Genomic DNA, 24,544 nt, shown 5'->3' on the forward strand with positions numbered 1-24,544 from the left:
TGGGGGTTGAAGGGTTGGGGCATCCCCTGTGTGGGGCAGCCCGGGTGCTGTAATAAGGAAGGTCAGAGAAAATGGCTTGGGAGAAAGTGTAAGCTGAGATCTGTTCTAGCTGGTGGTGAAGGTGAACTGAAGGAAAGTTATGTGTGTGCGCACAGAAATGGTGTTTTAAATCATAGAATAGCTTGGGTTGGAAGGGACCTTCAAGGCTCATCCAGTGCCACCTCTGCCATGAACAGGGACATCTTCACCGGCTCAGGTTGCTCAGAGCCCCGTCCAGCCTGGGCTGGGATGTCTCCAGGGATGGGGCATCCAACACCTCTCTGGGCAACCTGGGCCAGGGTTGCACCACCCTCGTTGTAAAAAATTTCTCCCTTATGTCTGTCCTGAATCTCCCTCCTTTAGTTTAAAGCCATCACCGCTTGTCCTGTTGCAACAGGCCCTGCTAAAAAGTCTGTCCCCATCTTTCTTATAGGTCTGTTTTCAGCCCCTCACCTCTTCTCTGCCATTACCCAGGAAGTGCCCTGGAGAGGACTGTCCCTTTTTTGTGTGCTGGCTCAGTGCAGTGTCATCGCAAAGGGCACCTGGTAGTGTTATCTACATCTGGGTGATGCTGACAGGTTGATAGCTCAGTATCTGCAGCAGAACTAACGTGGTGGCTGGAGGGAGGTGTGTGGGCTGGGATGGTGGGACAGAGCATCCCAGGAGCATCTAAGTGATGAATAACCAGTACCTGGAGATCAGAGATTTGAGCTGGCTCCTGTTGAGGTGGGTCAATGCATTGATGTGCTGTGGAGCAAGGCTTGTTTTGCTGAACCAATAAAGCATCATCCTCAGCTAGAGCTATCAGGCTGGGCCAAGCTCCTGGAAAGCTGTCCTTGCTGATGCAAGGTGCTCACGCTGCAGCTTCGGTGCCTTCTGTATGCCTTTCGGCACAGAACTACAGCACTGATCCTTCTGCTGGCTTTGGGAGGCCTGAGCACCCAGTTAATAAACCAGTGGAATTTATTGCTGCTCCTTGGTCTTATTCCCTCAGTGCGGGTGCTAACAGACTAAGTCATTAGAGAAATATGCAAGATATTTCAGTTATTTCTCTTTGGATGATGCTGGTGGCGAGTAAAAGAGATAAACAGAGACTGTATTGAGCTGTGCTTAGCTTATTGCATCACTGGTTTTATTGAAAGGTTCAAGGTCTGGCTCTGAACGTTGTTGCTGCTGAACCCAGCAGCAGAGTGAATTCGAGCTGCTCCTGAGCTGTGCCGTGTTTTGCCAGAGGAAAAAGGAATGGCAAAGGTGGTGTTTTAGTGTTCCGGATGGGTATTCCCTTGCAATGGAGGCTGCAGGGGGTGATTGCAGTGCCTAAGGAGAATCATGATGGGGCAAGTCCTGTCATTCTTCTTTCTTGAGCTTTCACTGGAAAACTATGCGCTTGGTTCCTTCTCTCCCAGGAGCTGCTCCTGGGATGGTGACAGCCTAAGGAAGCCCTGCTGGTGTCTCCTCTTGCAGCCTTCTGGGTGTTGAAGCTGGGGTGGTACCATCAGGATTGCCTGGATGTGGGGCCACATTCCTGCTCCCCACCCTCAGCTGTCCCTGGCTTTGCTGGATGGGAGGATCTGCTTCACCGGTGGCCTGGGCTGATGCCACCTTGCTCCCCCTCTTGTGATACAGTCACTTGTGACTGGGAATACAAAGTGCTCCTGGATGCTGACTGGTGACTCTCACAAAAGGACAGCTGTTTTGTCTTCTACATACCCTGATGATGGTCTCTGAAGACTTGGCTTCACCTCGCTTGGCTGGAATGTTGTCTTGAGTGTGAAGGGTTTGAGGAACATGCCTGCTCTTGCCTGTTTTGTTTGCAGTGGGGATGCTTGCTGGGGCTCTCCACGATGCTTTCCCCAAGGCACTGTGCTAAGATCTTCATGACTTATCACTGTGTTACCTGGCTCAAGAGAAAGAGGAAAAAAAGTTTAATATTGCAATATTTCAACAACTTGACCTGCAGCATTGTTGGTGTGACTAACACCTGGTGCATGCCTGGTTGGCTTCGGAATGGGGTTGTAGGTGATGAGGATGTGATTTCTATTCCTAGTTTGTGTTATAAGGCCAAATAATTGATTTTTGGGCCCGGTGCAGAAGGTGCTGGAGGTTCTAACTGTCTTCATCTCTGGAGGGAAAGCTGGGAATGAGCTTCTTCAAGTCTTGGTCTATGTGTGGGAAATCTTGTGCGGAAGGAGTTCCCTTACAGGTTGGCCCGTCCCAGGGGGGTGGTGTGGCATGCTGGGCTTCCGTCCTGGACCACCATGGAGTCCCAAAGCTATTTGGGACTTGGACAAGAAGGAGTAAGACTTTGCATACCTGGGAAGCTGATTTGGGTTTCACAGTGTGCGTTGCCAGAGAGGTGCGGTTTGGTGTCTCATGCTGTGTGGGAGTCACCAAGAGGTGAGAAAGGTGAGAGGTGGTTGTGGAAGAACATGGAACTTGTTGGGCAAGGTCTCTCCTTGCTGCAGGAGGAATCTCCCACCTCCTTGATGCGTCTTGGGCTGGATTTACAAAACCTCAGAACTGGGGTTTAATGAATGGGTGCCTTGGTGTGGCTGAAGGGCTTTAGGCTGGGTCACCACCATGTTCAGGAGCATCACCAAGGGCTTTGAGTTGTGCCTTTGCAGTAATCTCTCACCCCGAAAGAATGGTAGGAAAATTATGTATATATAATGCATATTTTGAAAGCATTTGCAGTGTTCAGATAAATTGCATGTACATTTGTTGTGTGAGTCTGGAGGTGTTGGTAGACACAACTGTTCTGCTTAATCACAAGTTGGCATCCTGGTTATCAGCTTGCAGTTCTTCAGAAATGGTTTTAAACTAAAAGAGAAATTCAGGCTGGACATGAGGAAGAAATTTTTGACATTGAGGGTGGTGAGATCCTGGCCCAGGTTGCCCAGAGAGGTGGTGGATGAACCATCCCTGGAGACATCCCAGACCAGGCTGGACGGGGCTCTGAGCAACCTGAGCTGGTTAAGATGTCCCCCCTCATGGCAGGGATGGCACTGGATGAGCTTTGGAGGTCCAACCCAAACTATTCTATGATTCTATGAAATGAGAAGATCAAGCCATTTGGTCAGGGACTGATGAAAGCTTAAGTACATCTGTTATGCAGCTGTGTGCATCGAGTCCTGTGTCTGTGGGCTGTGTGGTCACCACAGACCCCTGGTTGGATGGGGTCTGGTGGATGGGGCAGCCTGCGATTCCTCCCGTAAGCCTGCATGTCCCAGTGTTGGCTTTGGGCTGGTGGGCAGTAGATTTCCTATTTGCCCTGGCTTGTAGGCAGACTGTGAATGAGGGACTTGTCTTCTTGCTGTTCCCCGTCTCTGTCCCTTCCACATCCAGTCCCTGCCCTGGGTATCTCTGCGGACTCTGAGCAACACCCCTACCACGCAGGGATTGGGACTGTGGGGGATCCTGGCTGCCAAATGCTTTGCTAAGTGCCTTTATGGGCCATGCTTTCTTACAAAACCTCCTGTGAGGTAAATTTGCCATGAGACTCTATTTTGGGGCCGTCTCTGATGTCACCTGTCAAGAAATGTTCTGCTCTCTGACTTGGTGCCGAAAGGCTGGCTGTGGATGGATGACCAGTTGCTTACCTAGCATTACCAAAGCAACGAGCTGTTGCTTTCCATGACTCATGAAAATGCACTGTAGGCTCTCTTAAGAATGGCTGAGATCATTTTTTTGGCTGGCTTTGAGCATCTGGTTTCCTTAGCAAATAGCAGTGGGGGCGGAGGGAGGGGGATTTCCAAGCTCCTTTCTTTGCATGTGTGATCTGGATTTTTGAGCTTGCCTAATAAAATACTTCATTTGAAAAAGCTGGGGGGGGTGGGAAAAGACCTGTAACTTCCACCTCTGCTTAGTTTTTGTAATGTGTCATTTCGTTGTGTGTTGCTGTGAAAAGAGGAAAGGTACTAATAACATTAGAGCTGCATGCTGTATTTCTCTTATATAAGCAAGCATAGAGATGTTATGGGTGGTGTTTTTCTTTTAAAGCAAATCCTTCTGGAGAAGGAGAAGGAGGTGCAGAGAAGATTTCGCAAACAAAACTCATAATTCTCAACAAAAAATAATTGATGCAGTGTTTGCTCAAATAGAGGACTGATTCTATAGCGATGCAGCAAGGTAGAGTATTAGCAAGAGGGGGTTCAGTGTTTGGTCAAACTAATTTTTTTTTGTTTATTTTTAAAGAAATATTTATTTGTAGATCCTTGATTCACTTTCTGGTTCTGTCTGCTCCGTCTAAAGGCAGCAGCACCCACATTCCTGAGAACCAAGCACTGCAAAATGAGCATTAACCCGAGGGGAATCAGAGCGGCGATGGCTGCAGTAACTTTGATGGCAGGAGGTCCCCAAGTGTTTTGCAACCAGGTTGCAGCAGGTTCTGCAGTGTCCTTCCAAAGTCTGATCATCCTTTGCAGTCACTTCAGGGCTGACAGAGAAGGGAGAGGAAATCCTTGGTAGGCAGAAGGTGTGGAAGGTTTCAGTAAGGAGATACGTGGAGTGGTGGGTTTAATGTGATTTGCTTTGCAAATGGCGCAAAGAGCGAAGGTTGGGCTTGTTAAACCCTGTACGCAGCAATGTCAGCTGAGTTCAGGAATGTAATGGATGTGGACTGACCTCTCGTGCTGTGTGTTCTCTGCCGGTGCTCGGCTGTGGTTAGAATCCCCGCTGGGTGGACAGAAGCGTGTCCCGAGGTGCTGCAGGAGGGGTTGGAGCTGCCCCAGGGCTGCGGAACAGCAGGAACACAGAACAGTAATGACCCGGCTGTTGGCCAGGGCCGAGCGGGAACAATGCGACTGAACAGGTTTGCGCTCACTTCCTCGTAATCTCAAAGATGAGATAATACAGAAACTCTGAAGCTTTTGCCAGCGAGAGCAGTGAGGCTTCTTTTTTGTGCCCCCGTGCTGACTTGCTGTCGTCTCTGGCTGCAGGGCTGGTGAAAAGCAAACTTGTTGTGCTCAAGGAATACACAGTTGAGCATCCATTGCTTCGAGTTGGGCTGTCCGGTGGGGTTGGCTCTGGGCTTGCTGCCTGTGCCAACACCCAGAGCGGCTCCATGTGCCATGATTGCTCAGGTCCTTCCTGTTCTCTTCCTTCTGTGAATTTCTCTGCGTCATAGTTGGTTAGTTACTTGGAACTGTAGAATAGTTTGGGTTGGAAGGGACCTTCAAGGTCACTTAATCCAACCCCCCTGCCATGAGCAGGGACATCTTCACCAGCTCAGGTTGCTCAGAGCCCCATCCAGCCTGGCCTGGGATGTCTCCAGGGATGGTTCGTCCACCACCTCTCTGGGCAACCTGGAGCAGTGTTTCACCACCCTCAGTGTCAAAAATTTCTTCCTCATGTCCAGCCTGAATCTCCCTCCTTTAGTTTAAAACCATCACCCCTTGTCCTGTCACAACAGGCCCTGCTAAAAAGTCTGTCCCCATCTTTCTCACAGGTCTCTTTTAAGCACTGAAAGTCCACAGTAAGTTCTCCCTGGAGCTTCTCTTCTCCAGCTGAACACCCCAACTCTCACCCTGTCCTCCCAGCAGAGCTGTTCCAGCCTCGGATCATTTCTGTGGCTCCTCTGGCCCCTCTCCAACAGTCTGTTAGCTTTGGGCAGAGTGGGTAGTGACCACTGCTTTCAAGTGTGGTGTTTACCCCCTTTGTCCATGGTTATAATGTATTCCATGCATAGCATAGGGCACCCCAGATCCTAATATTCTAGATACTAATAGTTTTTTCAGTAGCAAAAAGAAAGGAAATGAATGTGACCTGCAGTTACCTCGTCTTCATAGTGCTTGTGGATATTTGATTGCAGGGCTGAAGTTTAGTACTCCTAGGTGGTGGTTACCTGCAGTCACAGCTGTAGGGCCATGGTGGCCACAACAGTGGGCTAGCACTGTCACAGGGCTCAGCAGTGTGGATGAGCTCCATAAGAGCCAACCAAGGCTGTTCAGAAGGTCAAGTCCTTATGTACAAACTAGTTATTACCATAAGGTATTTCTGCTGGGCAAGACCCGCTGGTGGCTGTAAATCCGGTAGTTTTGGAGGATGCCAGCAGATGAGCTGGCAGAGCTGCCTTCCAGGGCTTCCCCTGCTTGATGCTGGATAAAGGAGGTGCAAGCACCATTTGGAAACTTGTTCTGCCCCCCAATGCGTAATATTCTTTAGATTAGGGAGGCCAGCATCAGGTACCTCAAAGGGGCTACCGAATTTCTAGGCATGTGTTGTTATGGATGCTGTGTTTTCCCATCTGTAACTTACAGGTGGAAATGTTGGAACCTCCCTTTCTGCCCCCATATGAAGCTATTCCCTGTGCAGTCTAAGGTTTCCAGTGTATCGTGTTGGGGAAAAGAATCCATTGGAATTACATTCCAAATCCAAAAGAATCATTCTTTCCTCCAAAAAAAGTGAATAATTATGTTAAAAATAGTGATTCTTTTTTTCTTTTTGCTCGAGCGTTTTGAACTTCATGACTTATTCTTCAACTTTTGACATCTACAGCTCCTTTTTTTTTTAACAGAAAAGAGGAAGTGTGGGTTCCGATGTAATCATATGACTCCAGGAACCGGGTACTTATGAATAACACTGAACGCTATGAGAATTGGCAATGCTCAGGGTCATCCTGTGGTCCAGCAACTGAACTAGAAAATGGAGCAAAACCTTCTGCTCCCAAGTCCCTTTCCAATGTTGCTTCCCCATGCCTTGGTGTTGTCTTGTTGCAAGAGATCTCAGTTGTGTGGCTTTTGTATTTTTATTTATATGGTAAAAGGTTTTTTTTTCCTTTTATACTGAAATTTGCTGACCTCTGATCCTGAGGCTCTCAGTTGCTCTCTGGATCACACATGAGGATGGTCTCATGTAAACTTTGCTTATCGGTGCACGCTTTGCTTTAACACACTTTGGAGATATTGGAGAAATGTGACTGCTGGACCTTTCCCTGCGCAACCGCACTTCTTTGGTGTTTGTAAACTAAAAAAGAGCCTTGATACTGCATGAATTGATGCAAATTGCAATGTAAGCCTTCATTACCTAAGGGGGCTTAGAGGAAAGATGGGGACAGACTTATTAGCAGGGCTTGTTGTGATAGGATAAGGAGTGGTGGTTTTAAACTAAAGGAGGGGAGATTCAGGCTAGACATAGGAAGACATTTTTTATGGTGAGGGTGGTGAAACACTGTCCCAGGTTACCCAGAGAGGTGGTGGATGAACCATCCCTGGAGACATCCCAGGCCAGGCTGGACGGGGCTCTGAGCAACCTGAGCTGGTGAAGATGTCCCTGCTCATGGCAGGGGTGGCACTGGATGGGATTTGAAGGTCCCTTCCAACCCAAGCTGTTCTATTCTATATTGGATTCTCTTCTCATCAAACCCTTTGGTTCCTTGCATTTCCCTTTCTGGGGTTTGGGGTTTTTTTGAGCTGTTTTCTGACAGTGTTTCAGAAGGCTTGGCCTGGCTGGTCAATGGAGGGCGTGTTTTTGTTTTCTTGCCAACCTGCTTTCTGCATAAAAGTGTATTGAGTGCCTCTCCACATTGGACAGGATCAGGCTTGAGTGCTCAGAGAAGCACAGGTACTCAGATAACACAGAAATGAGATTTTTGTGCTGCTCGTGGGTGCTGGGACAAGAATTAGGGGACTTGCTTGGGTGCCTCAGAGCTCCCTGAAGCCAAAAGCCAGGCAAATGGAAGTCTTTGCTTAACTGTCCTCCTATTAGCGTGAGTGAAATAACAGCTGGAAAATGAAATGTCTTCAGAGGGCAATGCTCTCCTAACATAAGCAGGCAAGCAAAGCCAGTGTGTTTCTTTACAACGTGGGAGATATTTATCTTGTGACTAAGCATAAAAGTTGAGAGATGGAAAAGGTCCTATTAGATCATCTCATCCACCACCCTGCTGGCGTGCAGCTTTACTCCTTGGGGTCTATTTATTACTGGGCTGTTGGGCAGACAGGAGTAGTTTACTCGGGGTGCTATGGGTGAGTACCAGCCAGGCTGTGCAGGTGAGGGACTCTGCACACATGTGCCTTGACCTGCGCAAGTTGCAGCAACAGGATTTTGTAGTAAAAGGACGAAAAGCTTTAGACTCAACATTCTTTGCGTGCTTGGAGCCTTCTCGTTGACTTGCTGGGACTCAGTTTGTGCAGGCATCAGCTTATCTTTTTTTAGCGTTCTAGGAATAAGCTAATTTTACCTTATATTTATGATGGAGTTGGTGGCTTGGAAACTAATAATAGCAAAAAAAAGTCTTTTGGTAAGGAGAGGTCAGCCAGCTAGACATCTGCACAGCTGGTGTGGGCTCCGTTGACCATGATCTATGACAGTGGTGTGTGTGAAAACTCCCGGAGGGGACGTCAGAAAGGTGCAGGTGGGAATGTTATTGCTATGACAAACACAGCAGTGCTGGAGTTTCAGGCCTGAGCTTGGGGACCATCAACACTACTTGGTTTATTACTCCTCAGTAACCATAGCACGGCCTCATGCACGTGTACTTTTTATTTCGCACTCCCTGATTTCATTTGCAGCTCAAAGCACTTAGCGTCTCCTAGATTGAAATGGCTGAGTGTTGAGTATGAAGGGACAGATTCTGTCCTTACCTAGAGCATGTTAAGCCTGGCAGTCTTCAAGGAGAGACTGGACAACGTTCTCAGACACATGCTGTGAGTTTTGGGGTTGTCCTGTGCAGGGACAGGAGTTGGACTCAATGATCCTTGTGAGTCCTCTCCAACTTGGGATGTTCTAATGTGTTGAACACAGGGGATGGGAGCAGGAATTTCACATCTAGGCATGTGCTGAGCTGCCTTCTTGTGTTGAGACTGCTGGCTCTTACATTTAGGATCGTTCTGCTGGCTCCAAAGGTGTCTTCTGGTCAACCACAGTGCAAGATCAATATTTAGGGTTTGGAGACCAGGACCGTTCTGTGGTGCAGGCAAGCAAGCCTGCAGCACTGTGGGCAAGACATTTTTGCTGGTGGTGGCACTGTGAGCCTCTGGGGCTGTGCTGTGACCTGGTGTTGTTTCCTGACACCACAGTGCATCTTGTGCAGATTTCTGGAGCTACTATGGGACATCTCTTGGCTAAGAGGTTGATTTTTTGGCATCAGAAGCTATCCCCTAGATCCATAGAGGGTAGGGGCTGGGTGTCTCATGGTACAGACCATGTCCTGGCACCAATGGTCTTTGTCTTGGCATGTTCTGTGGAAGTGACACTATCGCAGTTGACGTTTTCCAGGAAAAATTCCAACCCTTGTAAACAAACTCCAAGATGGGCTTTGCCTCCCTCCTCTCAACTCAGCATCTTGTGGGGAGGAGGGAGTTGCAGTAGGGCACAGTCATGCAGACAGCAAATCTGCCTTATTATTATTTAATTTAGCAAAAACTTGGTCTAAAGATGTAAAAAGCAATTGCAAGCACTGTCTGGACACCACCTCTCCTCATCAATTAGTAGCATTAAACGCTCAGCGGGGAGGATTAATTAGAAAACTGCAGTCTTTCCATCATGACAGCCTTCTGGTTTCCATTGAAATGCAGCTGAAGAACTAGAGGAGCTTCTGTATTTTGTTTTGATATGCAGGCGTATGTTTCTCTCCATTCTGGAAATTAATTCATTCTGTCTGTGAATGGGGCTGTGGGAATCAATACTGAGTTGAGTTCTATTTCTCTGGAGCTTTCTTTTAAAAGAAAGTAGTTGACTGTTTCCCCACTGTGCCTAATAAGTGACCTGATTTTTGGAGCAGCTGAGCAACTGTTCTGATGGTCTCCTAGTCTGGAGGTTTTGTGTGGCTGCCCTGATGGTTTGGGGTTGGTCCATGGTCTCTTGGTGGTGATAGGCTTCTGTATTTTTAATATCTTCAGGTCAGGCTTCCTCTGAGATAGCAGTAAAAGCCCACAGCCTCCTGTTGCCTGCGACTTTGTGTTGTACCGCACCAGGCTGGATGCTCTGCCTCCCTTGCAGATGGCTCTTGGCCTTGGTGACCTGTTGTGCTCTTAGCCTGACACTCTGCAATACTGTAAGCTGGATTTAGAGGTGACATCTGCCTTTTCCTCAGTTTCCTCATCTTCTGTCCACCAGACTCAGGGAAGAGGAAGTTTGGAGGAGACTAAGGGCTGACCTTATTAATGTTTATAAATATATAAAGGGTGAGTGCCATGAGGATGGAGTCAGGCTCTTCTCAGTGGCAAACAATGATAGGACAAGGGGCAATGGGATCAAGCTGGAACACAAGAGGTTCCACTTAAATTTGAGAAAGAACTTCTCAGTGAGGGTAACAGAGCACTGGAACAGGCTACCCAGGGAGGTTGTGGAGTCTCCTTCCCTGGAGACATTCAAAGCCCGCCTGGACACCTTCCTGTGCGACCTCACTTAGGCGTTCCTGCTCCAGCAGGGGGATTGGACTGGATGATCTTTTGAGGTCCCTTCCAATCCCAAACATACTGTGATGCTGTGAAGGAAGGAGAGGCAGCACAGCAGCTTCCCTGCTGTCTTGTACTGGGGGAGCAGGTCACAGAGCAGTTTGGGTTTGAAGGGACCTCCAAAGCTCATCCAGTGCCACCCCTGCCATGAGCAGGGACATCTTCACCAGCTCAGGTTGCTCAGAGCCCCGTCCAGCCTGGCCTGGGATGTTTCCAGGGATGGTTCATCCACCACCTCTCTGGCCAACCTGGGACAGGGTTTCACCATGCTCAGTGTAAAACATTTCTTCCTCCTGTCTGCCCTGAATCTCCCCTCCCTTAATTTAAAACCATCACCCCTTGTCCTATTGCAACAGGCCCTGCTGAAAAAGTCTGTCCCCATCTTTCTTACAGGCCCCTTTTAAGCACTGAGAGGCCATAACAAGGTCTCCCCGAAGCTTCTCTTCTCCAGCTGAACACCCCAACTCTCTCAGCCTGTCCTCCCAGCAGAGCTGTTCCAGCCGCAGATCATTTCTGTGGCTCCTCTGGCCCCTCTCCAGCAGGTCCATGTGTGTCCTGTGCTGAGGAACCAGAGCTGGACCAGCACTGCAGGGGGGTCTCAGCAGAGCAGAGGGGTGGAATCACCACCCTCCACCTGCTGCCCACGCTCCTGGTGATGCAGCCCAAGATATGACTGGCCTGCAAGTGCATGTTGCTGGCTCACATCTGATCTTTAATCCACCAAGTCCTTCTCTGTGGGGTGTCTCTCAATTCCTTCATCCACAGCCTGTATTGACACTGGTGTTGCACTGTTAAATGACAGCTGCAGGTCATGTTTGGGCAGCTCAGGGCTGCTTCTCCTTTGTAAGAAGCTGCCTGTGTGCTGCAGCCCATGACAGCCTGTGCATGTGTTTTGCAGAGCAACAACTACATGACAATCGGATGGTGAAGGACCAACAGAGGCAGGGCAGAGGGGGGAGGACCTGAGCACTTTGAGCTTTGGTCAATACATATGTTCTGCAGATATTTGGGGCTGTGAAAGCATACATTCATGTGGATATTAGAAAAGTTCTTCACAGAAAGGTTTGTCGGGCATTGGAACAGGCTGTCCAGGGCAGTGGTGGAGTCACCATCCCTTGGAGGTGTTTAAAAGGCACATAGATGAGCTTCTTATGAACATGGTTTAGTAACAGTATTAGGTTATCTTTGGACTTGATCTTGAGGGTCTCTTCCAACCAAAATGATTCTGTGGTTCTGTAACTGTCTGTGCTGCCCAGTCTGGTTCCTGAGCTGTTAAAGCTCATTTATCGTGACTAGTCACACACACAGGCAAATGTACTTGAGTTCATGTGATGTTACAAGTGAAGAGGACAAGGAGAACAAGTCCTCTGTGAAAGCTGACCCATGTGTTTGTTTCATATCCCTACCACCACCCCACCGATGGCACGCACAAGTCAGAAGCTTGTGGAGACAGCAATGTCCTGGGGCTGTGCAGAAACATGGTCCTTCTGCCCTGAAACACAATCTGTTTTTTAATCTCCACTTGCCACCAAGTGTTTGCTGAGCTCTGCTTGCTCACCCTGGTCTAATCTTGATCCAGAAGTGCATGGCAGAAGCAGCGTGAGCAAGAAAAGGACCTTGTAAGTTCTGTGGTGTCTCTTGGGAGCTGATCCTCAGGTCCTTGTCTCTCCATGTGCTGTGGAGCTCATGCTTCTTGCCGATGAGGAAGGAGCAAAATAACCAGGTAGCTGCTGAGAGAGCAGAAAGCGGTTAATTAGTCCCTGGCCCTTGGTTTCACACTCGGTTGGAAAGTTGTGTTGTGATCAATCAAATCTAGATGGGCTGCAGGGATGGGGCCACAGCTTGTTAAAAAAGAAGCTGTGCGGTGGGATGGCTGCGAGAGGGACTATTGATTGCAGCCTGTTGAGGGTAAATGATGGGATACAAGGGCTGGTAGGACAACTCGTAGGAGATGTGTTATCCTGGATGCTGTCAGCGGGGTGTTGCAAGTGAGAGAAAGTGGGTCAGCTAGAAGATGGGATGAGCGTGGGAGATGGCACAGTGGCTTAAAAACCCTCATGCTGCTATGAGGCCTTGCTGGCCGCTGAGGTGATGGGTTGGACCTCTCTCCTTTCCAGTCCAAGGCTTGGTCACTTAGCGTTAACCTCCCCATTAGAGCGTGTTGGACCAGTCATGATGTTTGTAATGCTTCTGAAACTCTGAGACAAAGCTGCAGAGACAGGGTTGGTTCCCACCTATAGTTATCCCTGGGTGGACCTGGGTGTCCCCATCCCCGGTGAAGATGCTGCTTTCAGGCCAAGTTTTCTGTTGCACCACATTGGCTTTGCAGCTCTTTGGTGTCAAGCTTTGTTCACAAAGACTCTTAATTTCTGGGTTTGGATAGCAGATTGGTGCTGTGCAGATGCTTTTCTCCCAGTTGCTTCTTCCAGGGAAGAATTTGGTCTGAGAAGAATGCTTTTCAGAGAGCAAATTTGTTTTATGTGAAGATTTTAGTCTCTATTTCTCCTTTTCCATTTCTTTTTGTCTTCCTTTTTTTCTGTTTCCCCCAGGGACATAGGAAAGAGACCTGAAGCCTCACTTTTCCAGATATACTTTCTTGTTTTAATTTCCCCCTCCCCAAAGTCTTCAGTCATTTGAGGAGAAACACAAAAAAAGCCATGAAAACCTGCAGGAGGAAGAAATTATTAGTCTCTTTTGTACTGGCTTTTATCTTACGCGTAGAGATGGACCTTCTCCTTTGCTGTGTTAACTTAGGGGTCATGTTAATTGAAATCAGAGGGTTTCTGTTGGTGTAACTGGCATCAGGGTTTCTCACTGCTTTAAAAGTGCACAGATAACTATTTGAGGGCAGGATTTTGCCCTGTAAAAGGGGAAATGATGCAAACAGTGCTCTCCTCTAGCTGCAGACCTTCATCCCCAGCAAGCGATTTAAATAATCCTGGCTTTTGGGGAGATGAATGTACTGGGTTTCAGGAGATGAGGATCCTTTAGACTTTATCATATGAGTGCCTGAATTTAAAATTTGCTTTTAGGCACAGTGTGTGGTGGGACTGAGATGGGCTTTGGGGTGTAACCAGGGGGTCTGCAAACTGGTTGGGCTTTGCCCCTTGCTGGAGGAGGCAGCTCCTCTGTAACAAGGGGGAGTTAACAGGGATGCAGTTTTGTGCTGTGCAGACCTTGATGCAAGTAAAAAATGAACAGGTGGGGACTGTAGGTTCTCTGGAAGTTTGCAGAGCAAATATATATTTCACCAAATGAATGCATGAATGATCATGAACTGGTTGGATGGCAGAGCTTGGAGGGTGGTGATCAATGGTGCAGAGTCTGGTTGGAGGCCTGTAGATAGTGGGGTTCCCCAGGGGTCAGCACTGGGTCCATCCTTGTTCAACCTCTTCATCAATGACCTGGATGAAGGGACTGAGTGCACCCTCAGCAAGTTTCTGATGGCACCAAGCTGGGAGAAAGGACTGATGCATCAGAAGGCTGTGCTGCCACCCACTGAGACCTGGACAGGCTGGAGGATGGGGCAGAGAAGAACCTGATGAAATTTAAAGGCAAGTGAGGGTCCTGCACTTTGGGAGGAACAGCCCCAGGCACTGGTACAGGTTAGGGGTTGACCTGCTGGAAAACAGCTCTGCGGAGGAGGACTTGGGAGTTCTGGTGGACAACAGGTTGACTGTGAGCCAGTGAAGTGTCCTTGTGGCCAAGAAGGCCAATGGTACCTGAGGTGTATTAAGTAGAGTGTGACCAGCAGGTCAAGGGAGGTTGTTCCTTGCCCTCTACTCTGCCCTGGTGAGCCCGCATCTGGAGTTCTGTGTCCAGTTCTGGGCTCCCCAGTTTAAGGACAAGGAATTACTGGAGAGAGTCCAGCGGAGGCTACAAAGATGCTGAGGGGTCTGGAACATCTTTCTGATGAGGAGAGACTGAGAGAGCTGGGGCTGTTCAGCCTGGAGAAGAGAAGCTGAGAGGGGATCTCATCAATGTTTATAAATATCTCCAGGGTGGGTGTCAAGAGGATGGACCAGACTCTGTTCAGTGGTGCCCAGTGACAGGATGAGGGGCAATGGGCACAGACTGAAGCACAGGAGGTTCCATCTGAATATGAGGAGGAACTTCTTCCCTTTGAGGTGCCAGAGCCTGGCCCAGGCTGCCCAGAGAGGTTGTGGAGTCTCCTTCTCTGGAGACATTCAAACCCACCTGGAAACCTTCCTGTGTGATCTGCTCTGGTGACCCTGCTTTAGCAGGTGGGTTGGACTGGATGATCTCCAGAGGTCCCTTCCAACCCCAAACACTGTGTGAAAACTCTGACCTGATAGAGCTGTGTTATCTGTTTTTTGCTGATGGAAGAGTTTACTTTCTAATCCTTTGGATTTGCTTCCTAGGTTTATGGGTTTTAAGAAGTTTGAGATCTGTATGCAAAAACAAAACTATTGTGTATGCCAGTACAAATTACTGATTATTCCACTGAATTTGGTAAAAGAATTATGACAATAAGGCAAGAACACTGAAAAAAACACCTTATGGGAGCATGCTGTCTGCAACATTTAGTTTACAATGTCATTTGTGGGAAGAGAGAGCTGATAAGGGAGAGGTTTGAAGATCTCAACGGCTGTTTTAAAGGGTTGTCACAGAGGTGTTAAAGCTCTTATTCTATGTACACGTTGTGCTGGATTCAACAGGATGGCTCAGGAGGTGTTTCTCTAGAAGCAGCTGTGGAATACAGCTGCATTGGCTGGGTCACTCACTAAAGGTGTCCTCCATCATGCACAATGGCTCTTAAAGAAGCACAGACTAGCTCTTCTCCCAGCAAAATACTGTAGTGCAAAAGATGTTTAATCAGTTCTTGAGCACTGTGCCCAGAAGTGGGGAGGAAAACCCCTCAAGTGATGCGTGTTCATGTGGAATGGCTTGTGGGGCTTTGCGTGATGTAGCTCCCAGAGAACTGGCTTGTTCCTTTTGTGAGCTGTGGTGACACATGTATGTCACCTCTTGATTAGCAGCCTGGTTAATGTGTGCTCAGGAAAGGTGTTTGTTTTTTTCCTCATCTTGGCTCACACAGTTTGTCCCTTAAGGCCACTTGGGACATATTCCTGCAAACCCAGCCCAGTTACACACAAGTGCTGGGTTTTGCGCCTGGGACACGGCAACCCTGGCTGTACACGCAGACTGGGGATGAGATGCTGGAGAGCGGCTCCATAGAGAAGGGTCTGGGGGTTTTGGTTGACAGCAAGTTGAACATGAGCCAACAGTGTCCCTGGAGCCAAGAGGGACCCGTGTCCTGGTGCATCCAGCACAGCACGGCCAGCCGGGCAGGGAGGGGATTGTCCCGCTCTGCTCTGCACCTGGAGCATTCACTGTGTGCAGGGCTGGGGACACGGGGTGAAAAGGAGATAAAGCTACTGGAGAGTGTCCAGGGGAGGCTATGAAGTTGCTGAAGGGTTTGGAGGGGAAGCTGTGTGAGGAGCGGCTAAAGACACTTGGTTTGTTCAGCCTGGAGAAGAGCAGACCAAGAGGAGACCTCATGGTGGCTCCAGCTCCTCACAAGGGGAGGAGGAGGGACAGGACTGAGCTCTTCTCTTCAGTGACCAACGACAGAACCCAAGGGAATGTCAGGAAGATGTGCCAGGGAGGTTTCGGTTGGACATGAGGAAAAGGTTCTTCACCCAGAGGTGCTGGACACTGAACAGGCTCCCCAGGGAGGTGTCACAGCCCCAAGCCTGACAGTGTTCAAGAAGAGACCGGACAACATCCTCAGACACATGGTGTGAACTGTGCGGTTGTCCTGTGCAGGGACAGGAGTTGGACTCCATGATCCTTGTTGGGTCCCCTCCAACTCAGGACATTCTGTGATTCAGTGTTTGCAAAATGTCCATCCCTGTTGCACACTCACAAATGTAGGTGTGTAGTCTCAAACAGCTACTTGTTGGCTGACCTTGTGTTACACATCCTAACCTGAGCAGAAAAATTCCGTAAGAGAAGAGTCTTGCATGTCGGTAGTGTCACCAACATTTAGCTGTTATTTTGTGTAACCTCTAGATATGGATCCCATTTCCAGGGTAACTCTGTGTGTACCAGATCAAATAGCATCTAGAGCAAAATTACAGGAATGAGGTTGAGATGATCTGAGCAAACCTGTAATATTTCAGCTGCTTTCTCTTGGCATATGAATCCATCTTTTCCAGGCCCGCTAGCTCTTTGAGCTATCAACACACATACATTAGTATTCTCACCATTAAAACAATCTCACAGGCTTTGCTGTTGTTTTTAACACTACCCCAGCCCTGGCCTCTGAAACAGTTTGAAAATACCGTTTACAATAATATTTTTAACAGTTCCGTAGTATACAAAACTCCAGCACCCTGGCAGGACTCCCGGAAACTTGCTCAAAGTTAATGTGGTCAACGCTTAAAAAGGAGAGATTTTTTCCGTTTGACTCTTGCTTGTTAAACTGAGCCCAACATGTTGTTCCTGCTGCTTGAAAAAACAAGGAAAGTCCCAATTTTAGCAGTGCTCGTTTGAGTAGCTTTCCTGCTGAGCCACATTTCGGGGACAATTGTGGCTTTTTTATTTAATGGTGGTGTATCCCTGCATCTTCAAAGTGTGAAGTGGTGCTCAGGTTGGATAAGTAGGTGCTGCTTTCCCTGGGGATGATAAACCATGGAGGGAGATGCCAGTTGCTTGTGCTGTGGTACTGGCAGTGTGTCCTGATTCAGACTGTTTTATGATGGATGCTGAGCCTTTCTGGGCTAAGAACAGTCTTTTTCGGGTTAGCTGATACTGTAAATCGCATTTCCACTCAATGGTAGGCCATTGACTCCAGCTCTTAATGCTGGGCTGTACTCTACCTCCTTTCTAGACACTTATCCAAAATCCTTCCAATAAGTCTCTTCCAGTCATTTTGTGTCTATTTTCTCCCCCTCTTCCTCTGCTTTATGAAACTTAGATGCTGGAGCCATGTACATTGCTGTTGTCTCCCTTGAACTCGGTTTTGCTTAACCCCTCCCCAACCAGGAGTATGGGGAGAAAAGGCAAGAACTGGGTTTAATTTTTGAAGTGAATTAACGCTGTTACATCCAGCTCTCATGCAGATACTCTGCACTCAACTGTAATGAAGCTGAGCCACTTCAGCTCTTGAATTTAGTTCTGCTCAGTTAAGTCAAAGCTGTTTTTATTTTTAGATAAGAGCATCTATATTGGGTTTTCCTGCAGGTTAAGTTATCTCCAGTAGTTTCCTAAGCAGCTGAAATATTTTGTGTGCACAACACAAACGTGGGATGTGAGTCCTGCATCACCCCGACCTCCCTGGGAGCCAACACTTTAAGCTCTTAATTTCATTGCTTTTTAGGAAGCCTTTGTGCATGCTGAGGTGACCAGGGCAGCAGTTTTACTGATGCTACTAATAAGAATAGAGAAAATAATACAGAATATACAAAACCCATCTTGGAAGTCCCAGCAACTGCAGAGCCAGCACCCAAAATCCTGGATTGGACTCCACAGCCAACCAGAGCTGGATTCAGTCTGTCACTAGGCCTCAGTTCGCAGGAACAACTAGCAAGGCCCTCTCCTGATGTCAGCCATAAGGAAGAAGGAAAGGGATGAGATCCTAGTGATCTCCCACTTTTATCTGAAGTATTCATGTGAATGGAATGTTATACACAGTTGATCAGTTTCTTGGTCACCTGTTTCTCATTGCCCCTCTTGCGAGATGTCCATCCGTGCTTATCAATAGCTTTGCATTCCATTGCTATGTTTACTAAAATGTGTATCTGGTTCTCCAGGAAAATGCAGCTAATATGAAGCTGTAGCTGACAGGCAAATTCACTAAAAGAGAAACTTGTGTTTAACAAAACCAGGACAACTGGTTTGTGTTTCAAATCCCCATCACTTGCACTTGGAGGCTCTGATGAGGGAGCTGAGTAGGAAGAGAAGTGGGATGATGCTGCTTTGAAGTGCATTGGAGTAGAAAAATGATATCTCCTAATTTTTCCTCCACTTATTTTTTTCCCCCCTTTTTTCCTCACTGTTTTTTAAGGGAGATAATAAAAGGGCACAAATTGTCCTAGAAACAGGAATTTGTTTGTCCTGTAACAGGAAGCTGCTGGTATGTATTTTTGGGAAGCCACGGAAATCGCTGGTGTCTGCAGGCAGTTTAGAGACTGGCTGGCCTCAGGACTGAAGCCATCTGCTAAACCAGAAAACCTCTGCCTTTATCTATCTGTGGAGGTTTCCTGCACTCTGTGTAGGGGCTGCTTTGCTCATGAGAGTGGGGTCTTGGGGGCTTTTTATGGCAGAGGCGATGGAGAAGAGCACCGGGCAGGGCTTTGCCGATGGAAAGGTCAGCGGTTTCTCCAGGTTTGTTTGCATGATTCCTATAGGTGCATGTTTCGTAACTAGATACAGATTGTGTAAGGTCTCCAAAAACCCTGTAGAGAAGTCTGTGACGCTGATGGGAGACTTAACCTGGTCTAGCCCAGGAATTCAGGGTTAATCCAACCTATCTGTACATGGCCCTTGGTGCAAACTGCACCAAACTTAATTGCTTGAAGTGTTGCATCAATTTTGAATGCAAAAACGGTGAAGTTTTTTGCACTGTTTCTTGCTGTTATAATCAGATGGAATTTTTACACCGCTTTTTGGTGCTTTTTCTGCTCTCTCTGGATCCACTTTTGCATAGACCGACCAGTTCCTCCTCAAGATAGGACTTTAAACCTTTCCAAACCTGTTAGTTACTTCCTTGCCTCGTCCTTTGTTTTGAAAAGAGTTCCTGATGGACATGAGCTCTTTGGCTGAATGATGCTGTCCTGAGGAAGCTGCAGCAGCAAAAGGAACAACGCACTTTGGGGCACACGTATGTCTCTGCCGCTTTCTTATCGCTTTCCCTTCCTGCTCATCTCTCTCAAAATAGGCTGGATAAATATCCTCCTGCTTGCCAGCACCAAGGCGCTGGAGCTCCACAAAACTGTTTTAATCCACACGTGCAATCGTTGCTGCTTCACTTTGGGTTTGTCATGGTATTTAAATAGATTTGACTGAACTGGGAGGTTTTCAAAGGGCCTTTTTCTGCTTTTCCTGCCCAACCTGTGATGTGTAATACTGCAAAGTTCGCGTTCATGTCCTGGCATGTACATCTCGTGTTGGCTTTGGGGTGATGTTGCCTGTTGTGACTGCAGGTCAGGAATGTCTTACTCTCTCTGTGCAAGTCTGAAGTGTTTGAGGTGTTGTTGATAGTTAGGGTCTTGCGTTCGGAAGATCTCGCGCTGTATGGGAAGATAGTGGCCCCTCTCTTGATAGGTGTAGTGTTTTGTGTGTTATCTAAGCAGACGGATGTGACGTTGTAAAACTCAAGGTATATATTGCTTTATTATCTACCAATGAACGCCATTTGCCGTCCACCACATTGGTGTCTGCAAACTGATGGACCGAGCGACCTGAGGGTGGTTGCCGTGCTGTTCCCGAACCAGGATACCTATGTTGCAGGGTGAACCGCAAGAGGTATCTCTCCATTTACTTGTGCTATCACACAGGTTTTCCACTGAGAAATCTGTGTGGTGATCAGCCAGCTAAAGTGGGCTGGTTTTTGCTGGTCCCATCCATCACTGCTACTTCAAGGTGCCCATCTTGGGGTGGGTTGTGCCTTTGTTCAGTCTAAAATGAGGGTGAGCAGGACTCACTCCAGCAGGCTCAGCTTTAGACTCTTAAGTTACTCAGTAAGCAAAGAAACCCCTTTTGCTGGGCACAGAGCTTTGGCTAAATGTAGCATGGTGGGTAATTGAACCCTGTTCTGCATCAGTTTGGGGGAAATTAGCAGATAGCTATGAGTACCAGTTGGCAACAGGCAGGGCTGTAGGAAACATGCTCTCCATGAGGAATGTATGGGATATATGTTGCTGCTGAGAGCTGCCCAGACTCTGGTTTTATTTTTCCCGTGTGGCCAGAGAAAGGCTGGTCCAGTGTTGAGAAACCTTGGCTGGAATTTGGAAGGCCTAAATGGAGGTCTCTGCTTTGATACAGGCTGTCTCTGGGACTGACTTTCCATGTCCTGCAGTCAGGCTGGTCCCCAAGTGTTATCCCATAGGGAACGTTCAGGCCAGACATGAAGAAATTTTGACACTGAGGGTGGTGAAACACTGTCCCAGGTTGGCCAGAGAGGTGGTGGGTGAACCATCCCTGGAGACATCCCAGGCCAGGCTGAATGGAGCTCTGAGCTGCAGAAGATGTCTCTGCTCATACTCCAACATTTTAACACTGTAAAGGTACCAGGTTTGGGGTGTGCAGGGGAGGGCAGATTCCTGCTCTCAATTCCTGACTAAATTATTCTCTTTCCCCCAGCCCAGGTGATGGTGGGGAAATGCCTCATGAAGGGTGGTCCTGTTCAGTCTCTGTCCCCATTGACATGTCCAAATTAACCTGTAAACGATCTTTGTTATTACAGGGTGGATACTTGAGAGCGGAGGATCAGGTACAAGTGTCTGGGACCGGTGGAATGGAGGCCTGATGTAGCTGGAAAGATGGGTAAGAGCTGGATTCCCCTGAAACAACTGATTTTCTGCAGCCTCACAACAGAGCAAAAGACATCACCAAGATGGTCTGGCTAAATAGTACATTGCTTTCTAATTTTTTGCCTTCTAGTCATATCAAAGTTGGACAAATTCTTTTGACGATCATTGTGATCTGGTGGGTCGTGTTCTGGGTGGAGCCTCTTTCTGAATCTGCCTTGTATTTCTAGGCAGAGCATCTTCATTCTGTTTCTTTTCTCCCAAGGAAGCTTCAGTTTCAAACAGTGTCTGAGTATATTGCTTTTGTAATCAGTGACCTGTATTACTTGCACCTTCTCCCTCTGCTGCTGGATTAGTTGTCTATCGGATGCTCTGTGGTGCTGAGTCTTTTTAAAGTGAAAATTATTTAATTCTGGAGATCTTTGCAAACCTGATGGATAAGTGATTCAGAGATTGATAGTGGTTTGAATTTAAAAAATGAAAAAAGTGAAGTTACAACAAAGGGAGGGGGAAGAGAGAACCAAGTCCAGATCTGCTTCTCCAGTATAAAAAATGATGAATTTCAGTTTTAAATCCCTTATGGACAAACTTCAGGTGTTAAGGATGTTTTCACTTGGAAGGTGAAATCCACTGCTTTGTTCCTTTGTCAATGAAATATATTGAAGTCCAGGCTGGCTCTGAGCACCAGTGGGGAATGACTTGCTGGCTCCAGTCCAGTTCTCAGTAGATTGTCAATTTGATGACTTCTTTTATAGAGTGTGGTTGGTGCAAACTGTTCAAGGTACCTTCAGACTGTCAGCTGTAAAATTTATGTGAGTACACTAGGGCAAGCAGTAATTGTGGGAATACTGTAGTGGATCACACAGTTTGGGTTGAAGGAGCCTTCAAAGCTCATCCAGTGCCACCCCTGCCATGAGCAGGGACATCTTCACCAGCTCAGGTTGCTCAGAGCCCCGTCCAGCCTGGCCTGGGATGTCTGCAGGGATGGGGCATCCACCACCTCTCTGGGCAACCTGGGCCAGGGTTTCAGCACCCTCAGTGTCAAAAATATCTTCCTCATGTCCAGCCTGAATCTCCCTCCTTTAGTTTAAGCCATCACCCCTTGTGCTGTCAAGATAGGACCCATTTGCAAGGCGCTGTGACTGTTTTTTTTTTGGAAAGCAATATAAATTGGCAGGAGTTTTGTGCAGATTTGCATTTCTGCTCATACTTGCGTGTGGGTAGAAGGTGCTGTGTGTGTCCCCTCCCCCACATGTCATTGCTCTAACTCATCACTAACGCAGCATCAATACCTGTGTAAGGGTGGCTTAGATCTGCTTGGCTGCATTCAGAAAGGATCATTGTGTGGTCCTTCGTCTGGTCTCTGACCTTAGTGTTTGGGTGAGATGGATTAAGTGATGTGTATCTTGATCAGTGTTACCCAGTGGTGTTTGTTATTTAAGGGATAATTACAACAGCTTTGCACAGAAAATTAGACCAAATTTTGAGGTTTTTAGTTCCCCCTCTCCTTTTATATGTTTGTTTCCTCTAGGAATTGGGATGGGGGAACATTTTCAATGGAAGAGCAGGGAAATTGCCGTCATGTCATTGATCCCCTCCTGGTAGACCACAGAGGAGGTGTGTTGGATGCAGTGATCTCTGAAGGTCCATGCCAACTCTGCCTTTCTTCTTAAGAACCTATTTATAGTCAGCTCAGCTTCTCAGAGTTCAGGACTGTCACTCCCGGACATGTTCTAGGGAAGCTGCATGACCTCGTGTGGAGACCACAAGATGGGAAGTGGGGACTTCTGGCTTCTGTGGGGGCTGCACCTCTGCCAGAGCAGTCTGGTTGTGTCATGGGGTGCAGTGCTGCTTGGATGAGTCCTCTGCGGTTGTGCCATCCCCGTGCTGCAGAGGTTGCTCTGCTGTTGCAGGTCCAAGACAGTATCTCTGCATGTGGCAGCGTGGGGCCAGTCTAAGCAGAGGTCCTCGGTGCTGGGTGGTCTTATGGTGTGTAGATGTGGCCATGACCATGTCACTTACAGAATAATTTTGGTTGGTAAAGACCTTCAATAACATCAAACCCAACCATTAACCTAACATTCCCAAGGCCACCTCTAAACTCTGAGAACCATATCTGTGCTGTTTTTAAACACCTCCAGAGACCGTGACTTCACTGCCCTGGGCAGCCTGTTCCAATGCCCAACAACCCCTTCTGGGAAGAATTTTTTCCTAATATCTAATCTAAGCGTCCCCTGGTGCAACCTGAGGCCATTTCCTCTCATCCTATCACTTTTTCCTTGGGAGAAGAGACCAACCCCCTCCATGCTCCAAGCTCCTTTCAGGCAGTTCAGAGATCAGAAGGTCTCCCCTCAGCTCCTGTTCTCCAGCTGAACCCCCCAGGTCCCTCAGCTGCTCCCATCACACTTGTGCTCCAGCCCCTTCCCCAACTCCATTCCCTTCTCTCAACTCGCTCTAGCACTTCAAGGTCTGTCTTGTAGTGAGGGATCCAAAACTGACCCCAGGATTCTTGTAGTGCTGTCTGTAAAGCACCTGGACAATCTCTCTGCAGGGTAGATAAGAAGGCTTAGTTTTGGAGTGAAGAGCAATTGGATGCAGCATAGGATCTCAGGACAGAATTGTTCTGCTTTTGCTTCAGACTTCAGGCTTTGATAAACCATTTGGGCTCCTGTGTAGTGTTGTCCTGGGACAGTTTACTCCAGGTATGTTAAGGTTGTATTTGTACTGAGGCATTTGACTCTTTCTCTGTATGGAAAAGGAAGGTGATGAGAGCAGTGGAATGGGATGGCAATGGCATTGGAAGTACTTAGTGATCTCTAGAGGGAGAGGTGTGACCACACGCTGTAGTTGTTCAGTTTCTGCTTCAGCAGCTGACCATGTGTTTCCTGAGTGGGTCAGGTCTTGCGTATAAAGTGGGTTAAGATGACTGAGCATGACTCAGACATCTTCAAGAAGGCTGGTTCTCAGTGCACCTCGCTGGGTGCTGGCTGATCATCTAAAATGGTGCCAGAGCCTGAAATAGTGACCTGCTGTCAGCTGGGTGCTGTAATTCCTGCTTGTTGGAAGAAACATGAACTCATTTTTAACATGGTTGTTGGGTTGCCATTCTTCTGAGACCTCAAAGAGTCCAAGTGACATGTGCCTCTTACATTGGTTTTCTCAGCCTCAGTAATGGGAGAAAAGTTGGAGTGGAGAACAAGTGTCCTAAAGCAAAATGTCTCACCCCTCAAGACCTCTTTATAATCTTGTCAAAATGTAGCTGTGGACCAACAAGTGCATATGATGCTTCTAAAGATGTCCACGTCTCCAGTGCAACACAGCGGAAGGACCATGGTACATGGTGGTTAAAAATTGCTGTGTCTAAACATGACACGGCAGTAAAAGTAATATTAAAAAACTGCACAAGTTGGTATAAAAAGCACCAGCGTGTTTATTGCTTTTTTTCTTTGTTTAAAGATGGTTTAAGTATCCTTAATTCCGGTCATGAAATGCTGGGTGTGTTTCTGATGCTATAAACTCCAGGAATGCTTATCTCTTCTGCTCAGTGTATGTATAACTCAAAGGTTTAAGTCTTTAGAACTTTTCTGGAGTGAGTGTGACTTTTGCTTCAGC

General features: G+C 47.7%; 1 protein-coding gene across 6 annotated transcripts in view; it reads left to right on the plus strand.

Annotated features, from left to right (window-relative positions):
• LOC136098650 (mitogen-activated protein kinase kinase kinase 3-like) overlaps window positions 1–24,544 on the plus strand; it is an 88,619-nt gene that overhangs the window by 5,499 nt on the left and 58,576 nt on the right. For 5 of the 6 annotated variants that reach the window (XM_071805366.1, XM_071805363.1, XM_071805365.1 and 2 more), the window contains exon 2: window positions 20,869–20,948. The exons of the other annotated variant lie outside the window; for it this stretch is intronic. Coding sequence is in view for 1 of the 5 variants with exons in the window: in XM_065832216.2 (XP_065688288.1) it covers window positions 20,945–20,948 (4 nt within the window). In the remaining 4 variants the exon portion in view is untranslated. The remainder of the gene's footprint in view (window positions 1–20,868; window positions 20,949–24,544) is intronic. 6 annotated transcript variants of the gene reach the window in all.

This window comes from Patagioenas fasciata, chromosome 2 (genome assembly GCF_037038585.1).
Source record: "Patagioenas fasciata isolate bPatFas1 chromosome 2, bPatFas1.hap1, whole genome shotgun sequence".
NCBI classification, from domain to species: domain Eukaryota; kingdom Metazoa; phylum Chordata; class Aves; order Columbiformes; family Columbidae; genus Patagioenas; species Patagioenas fasciata.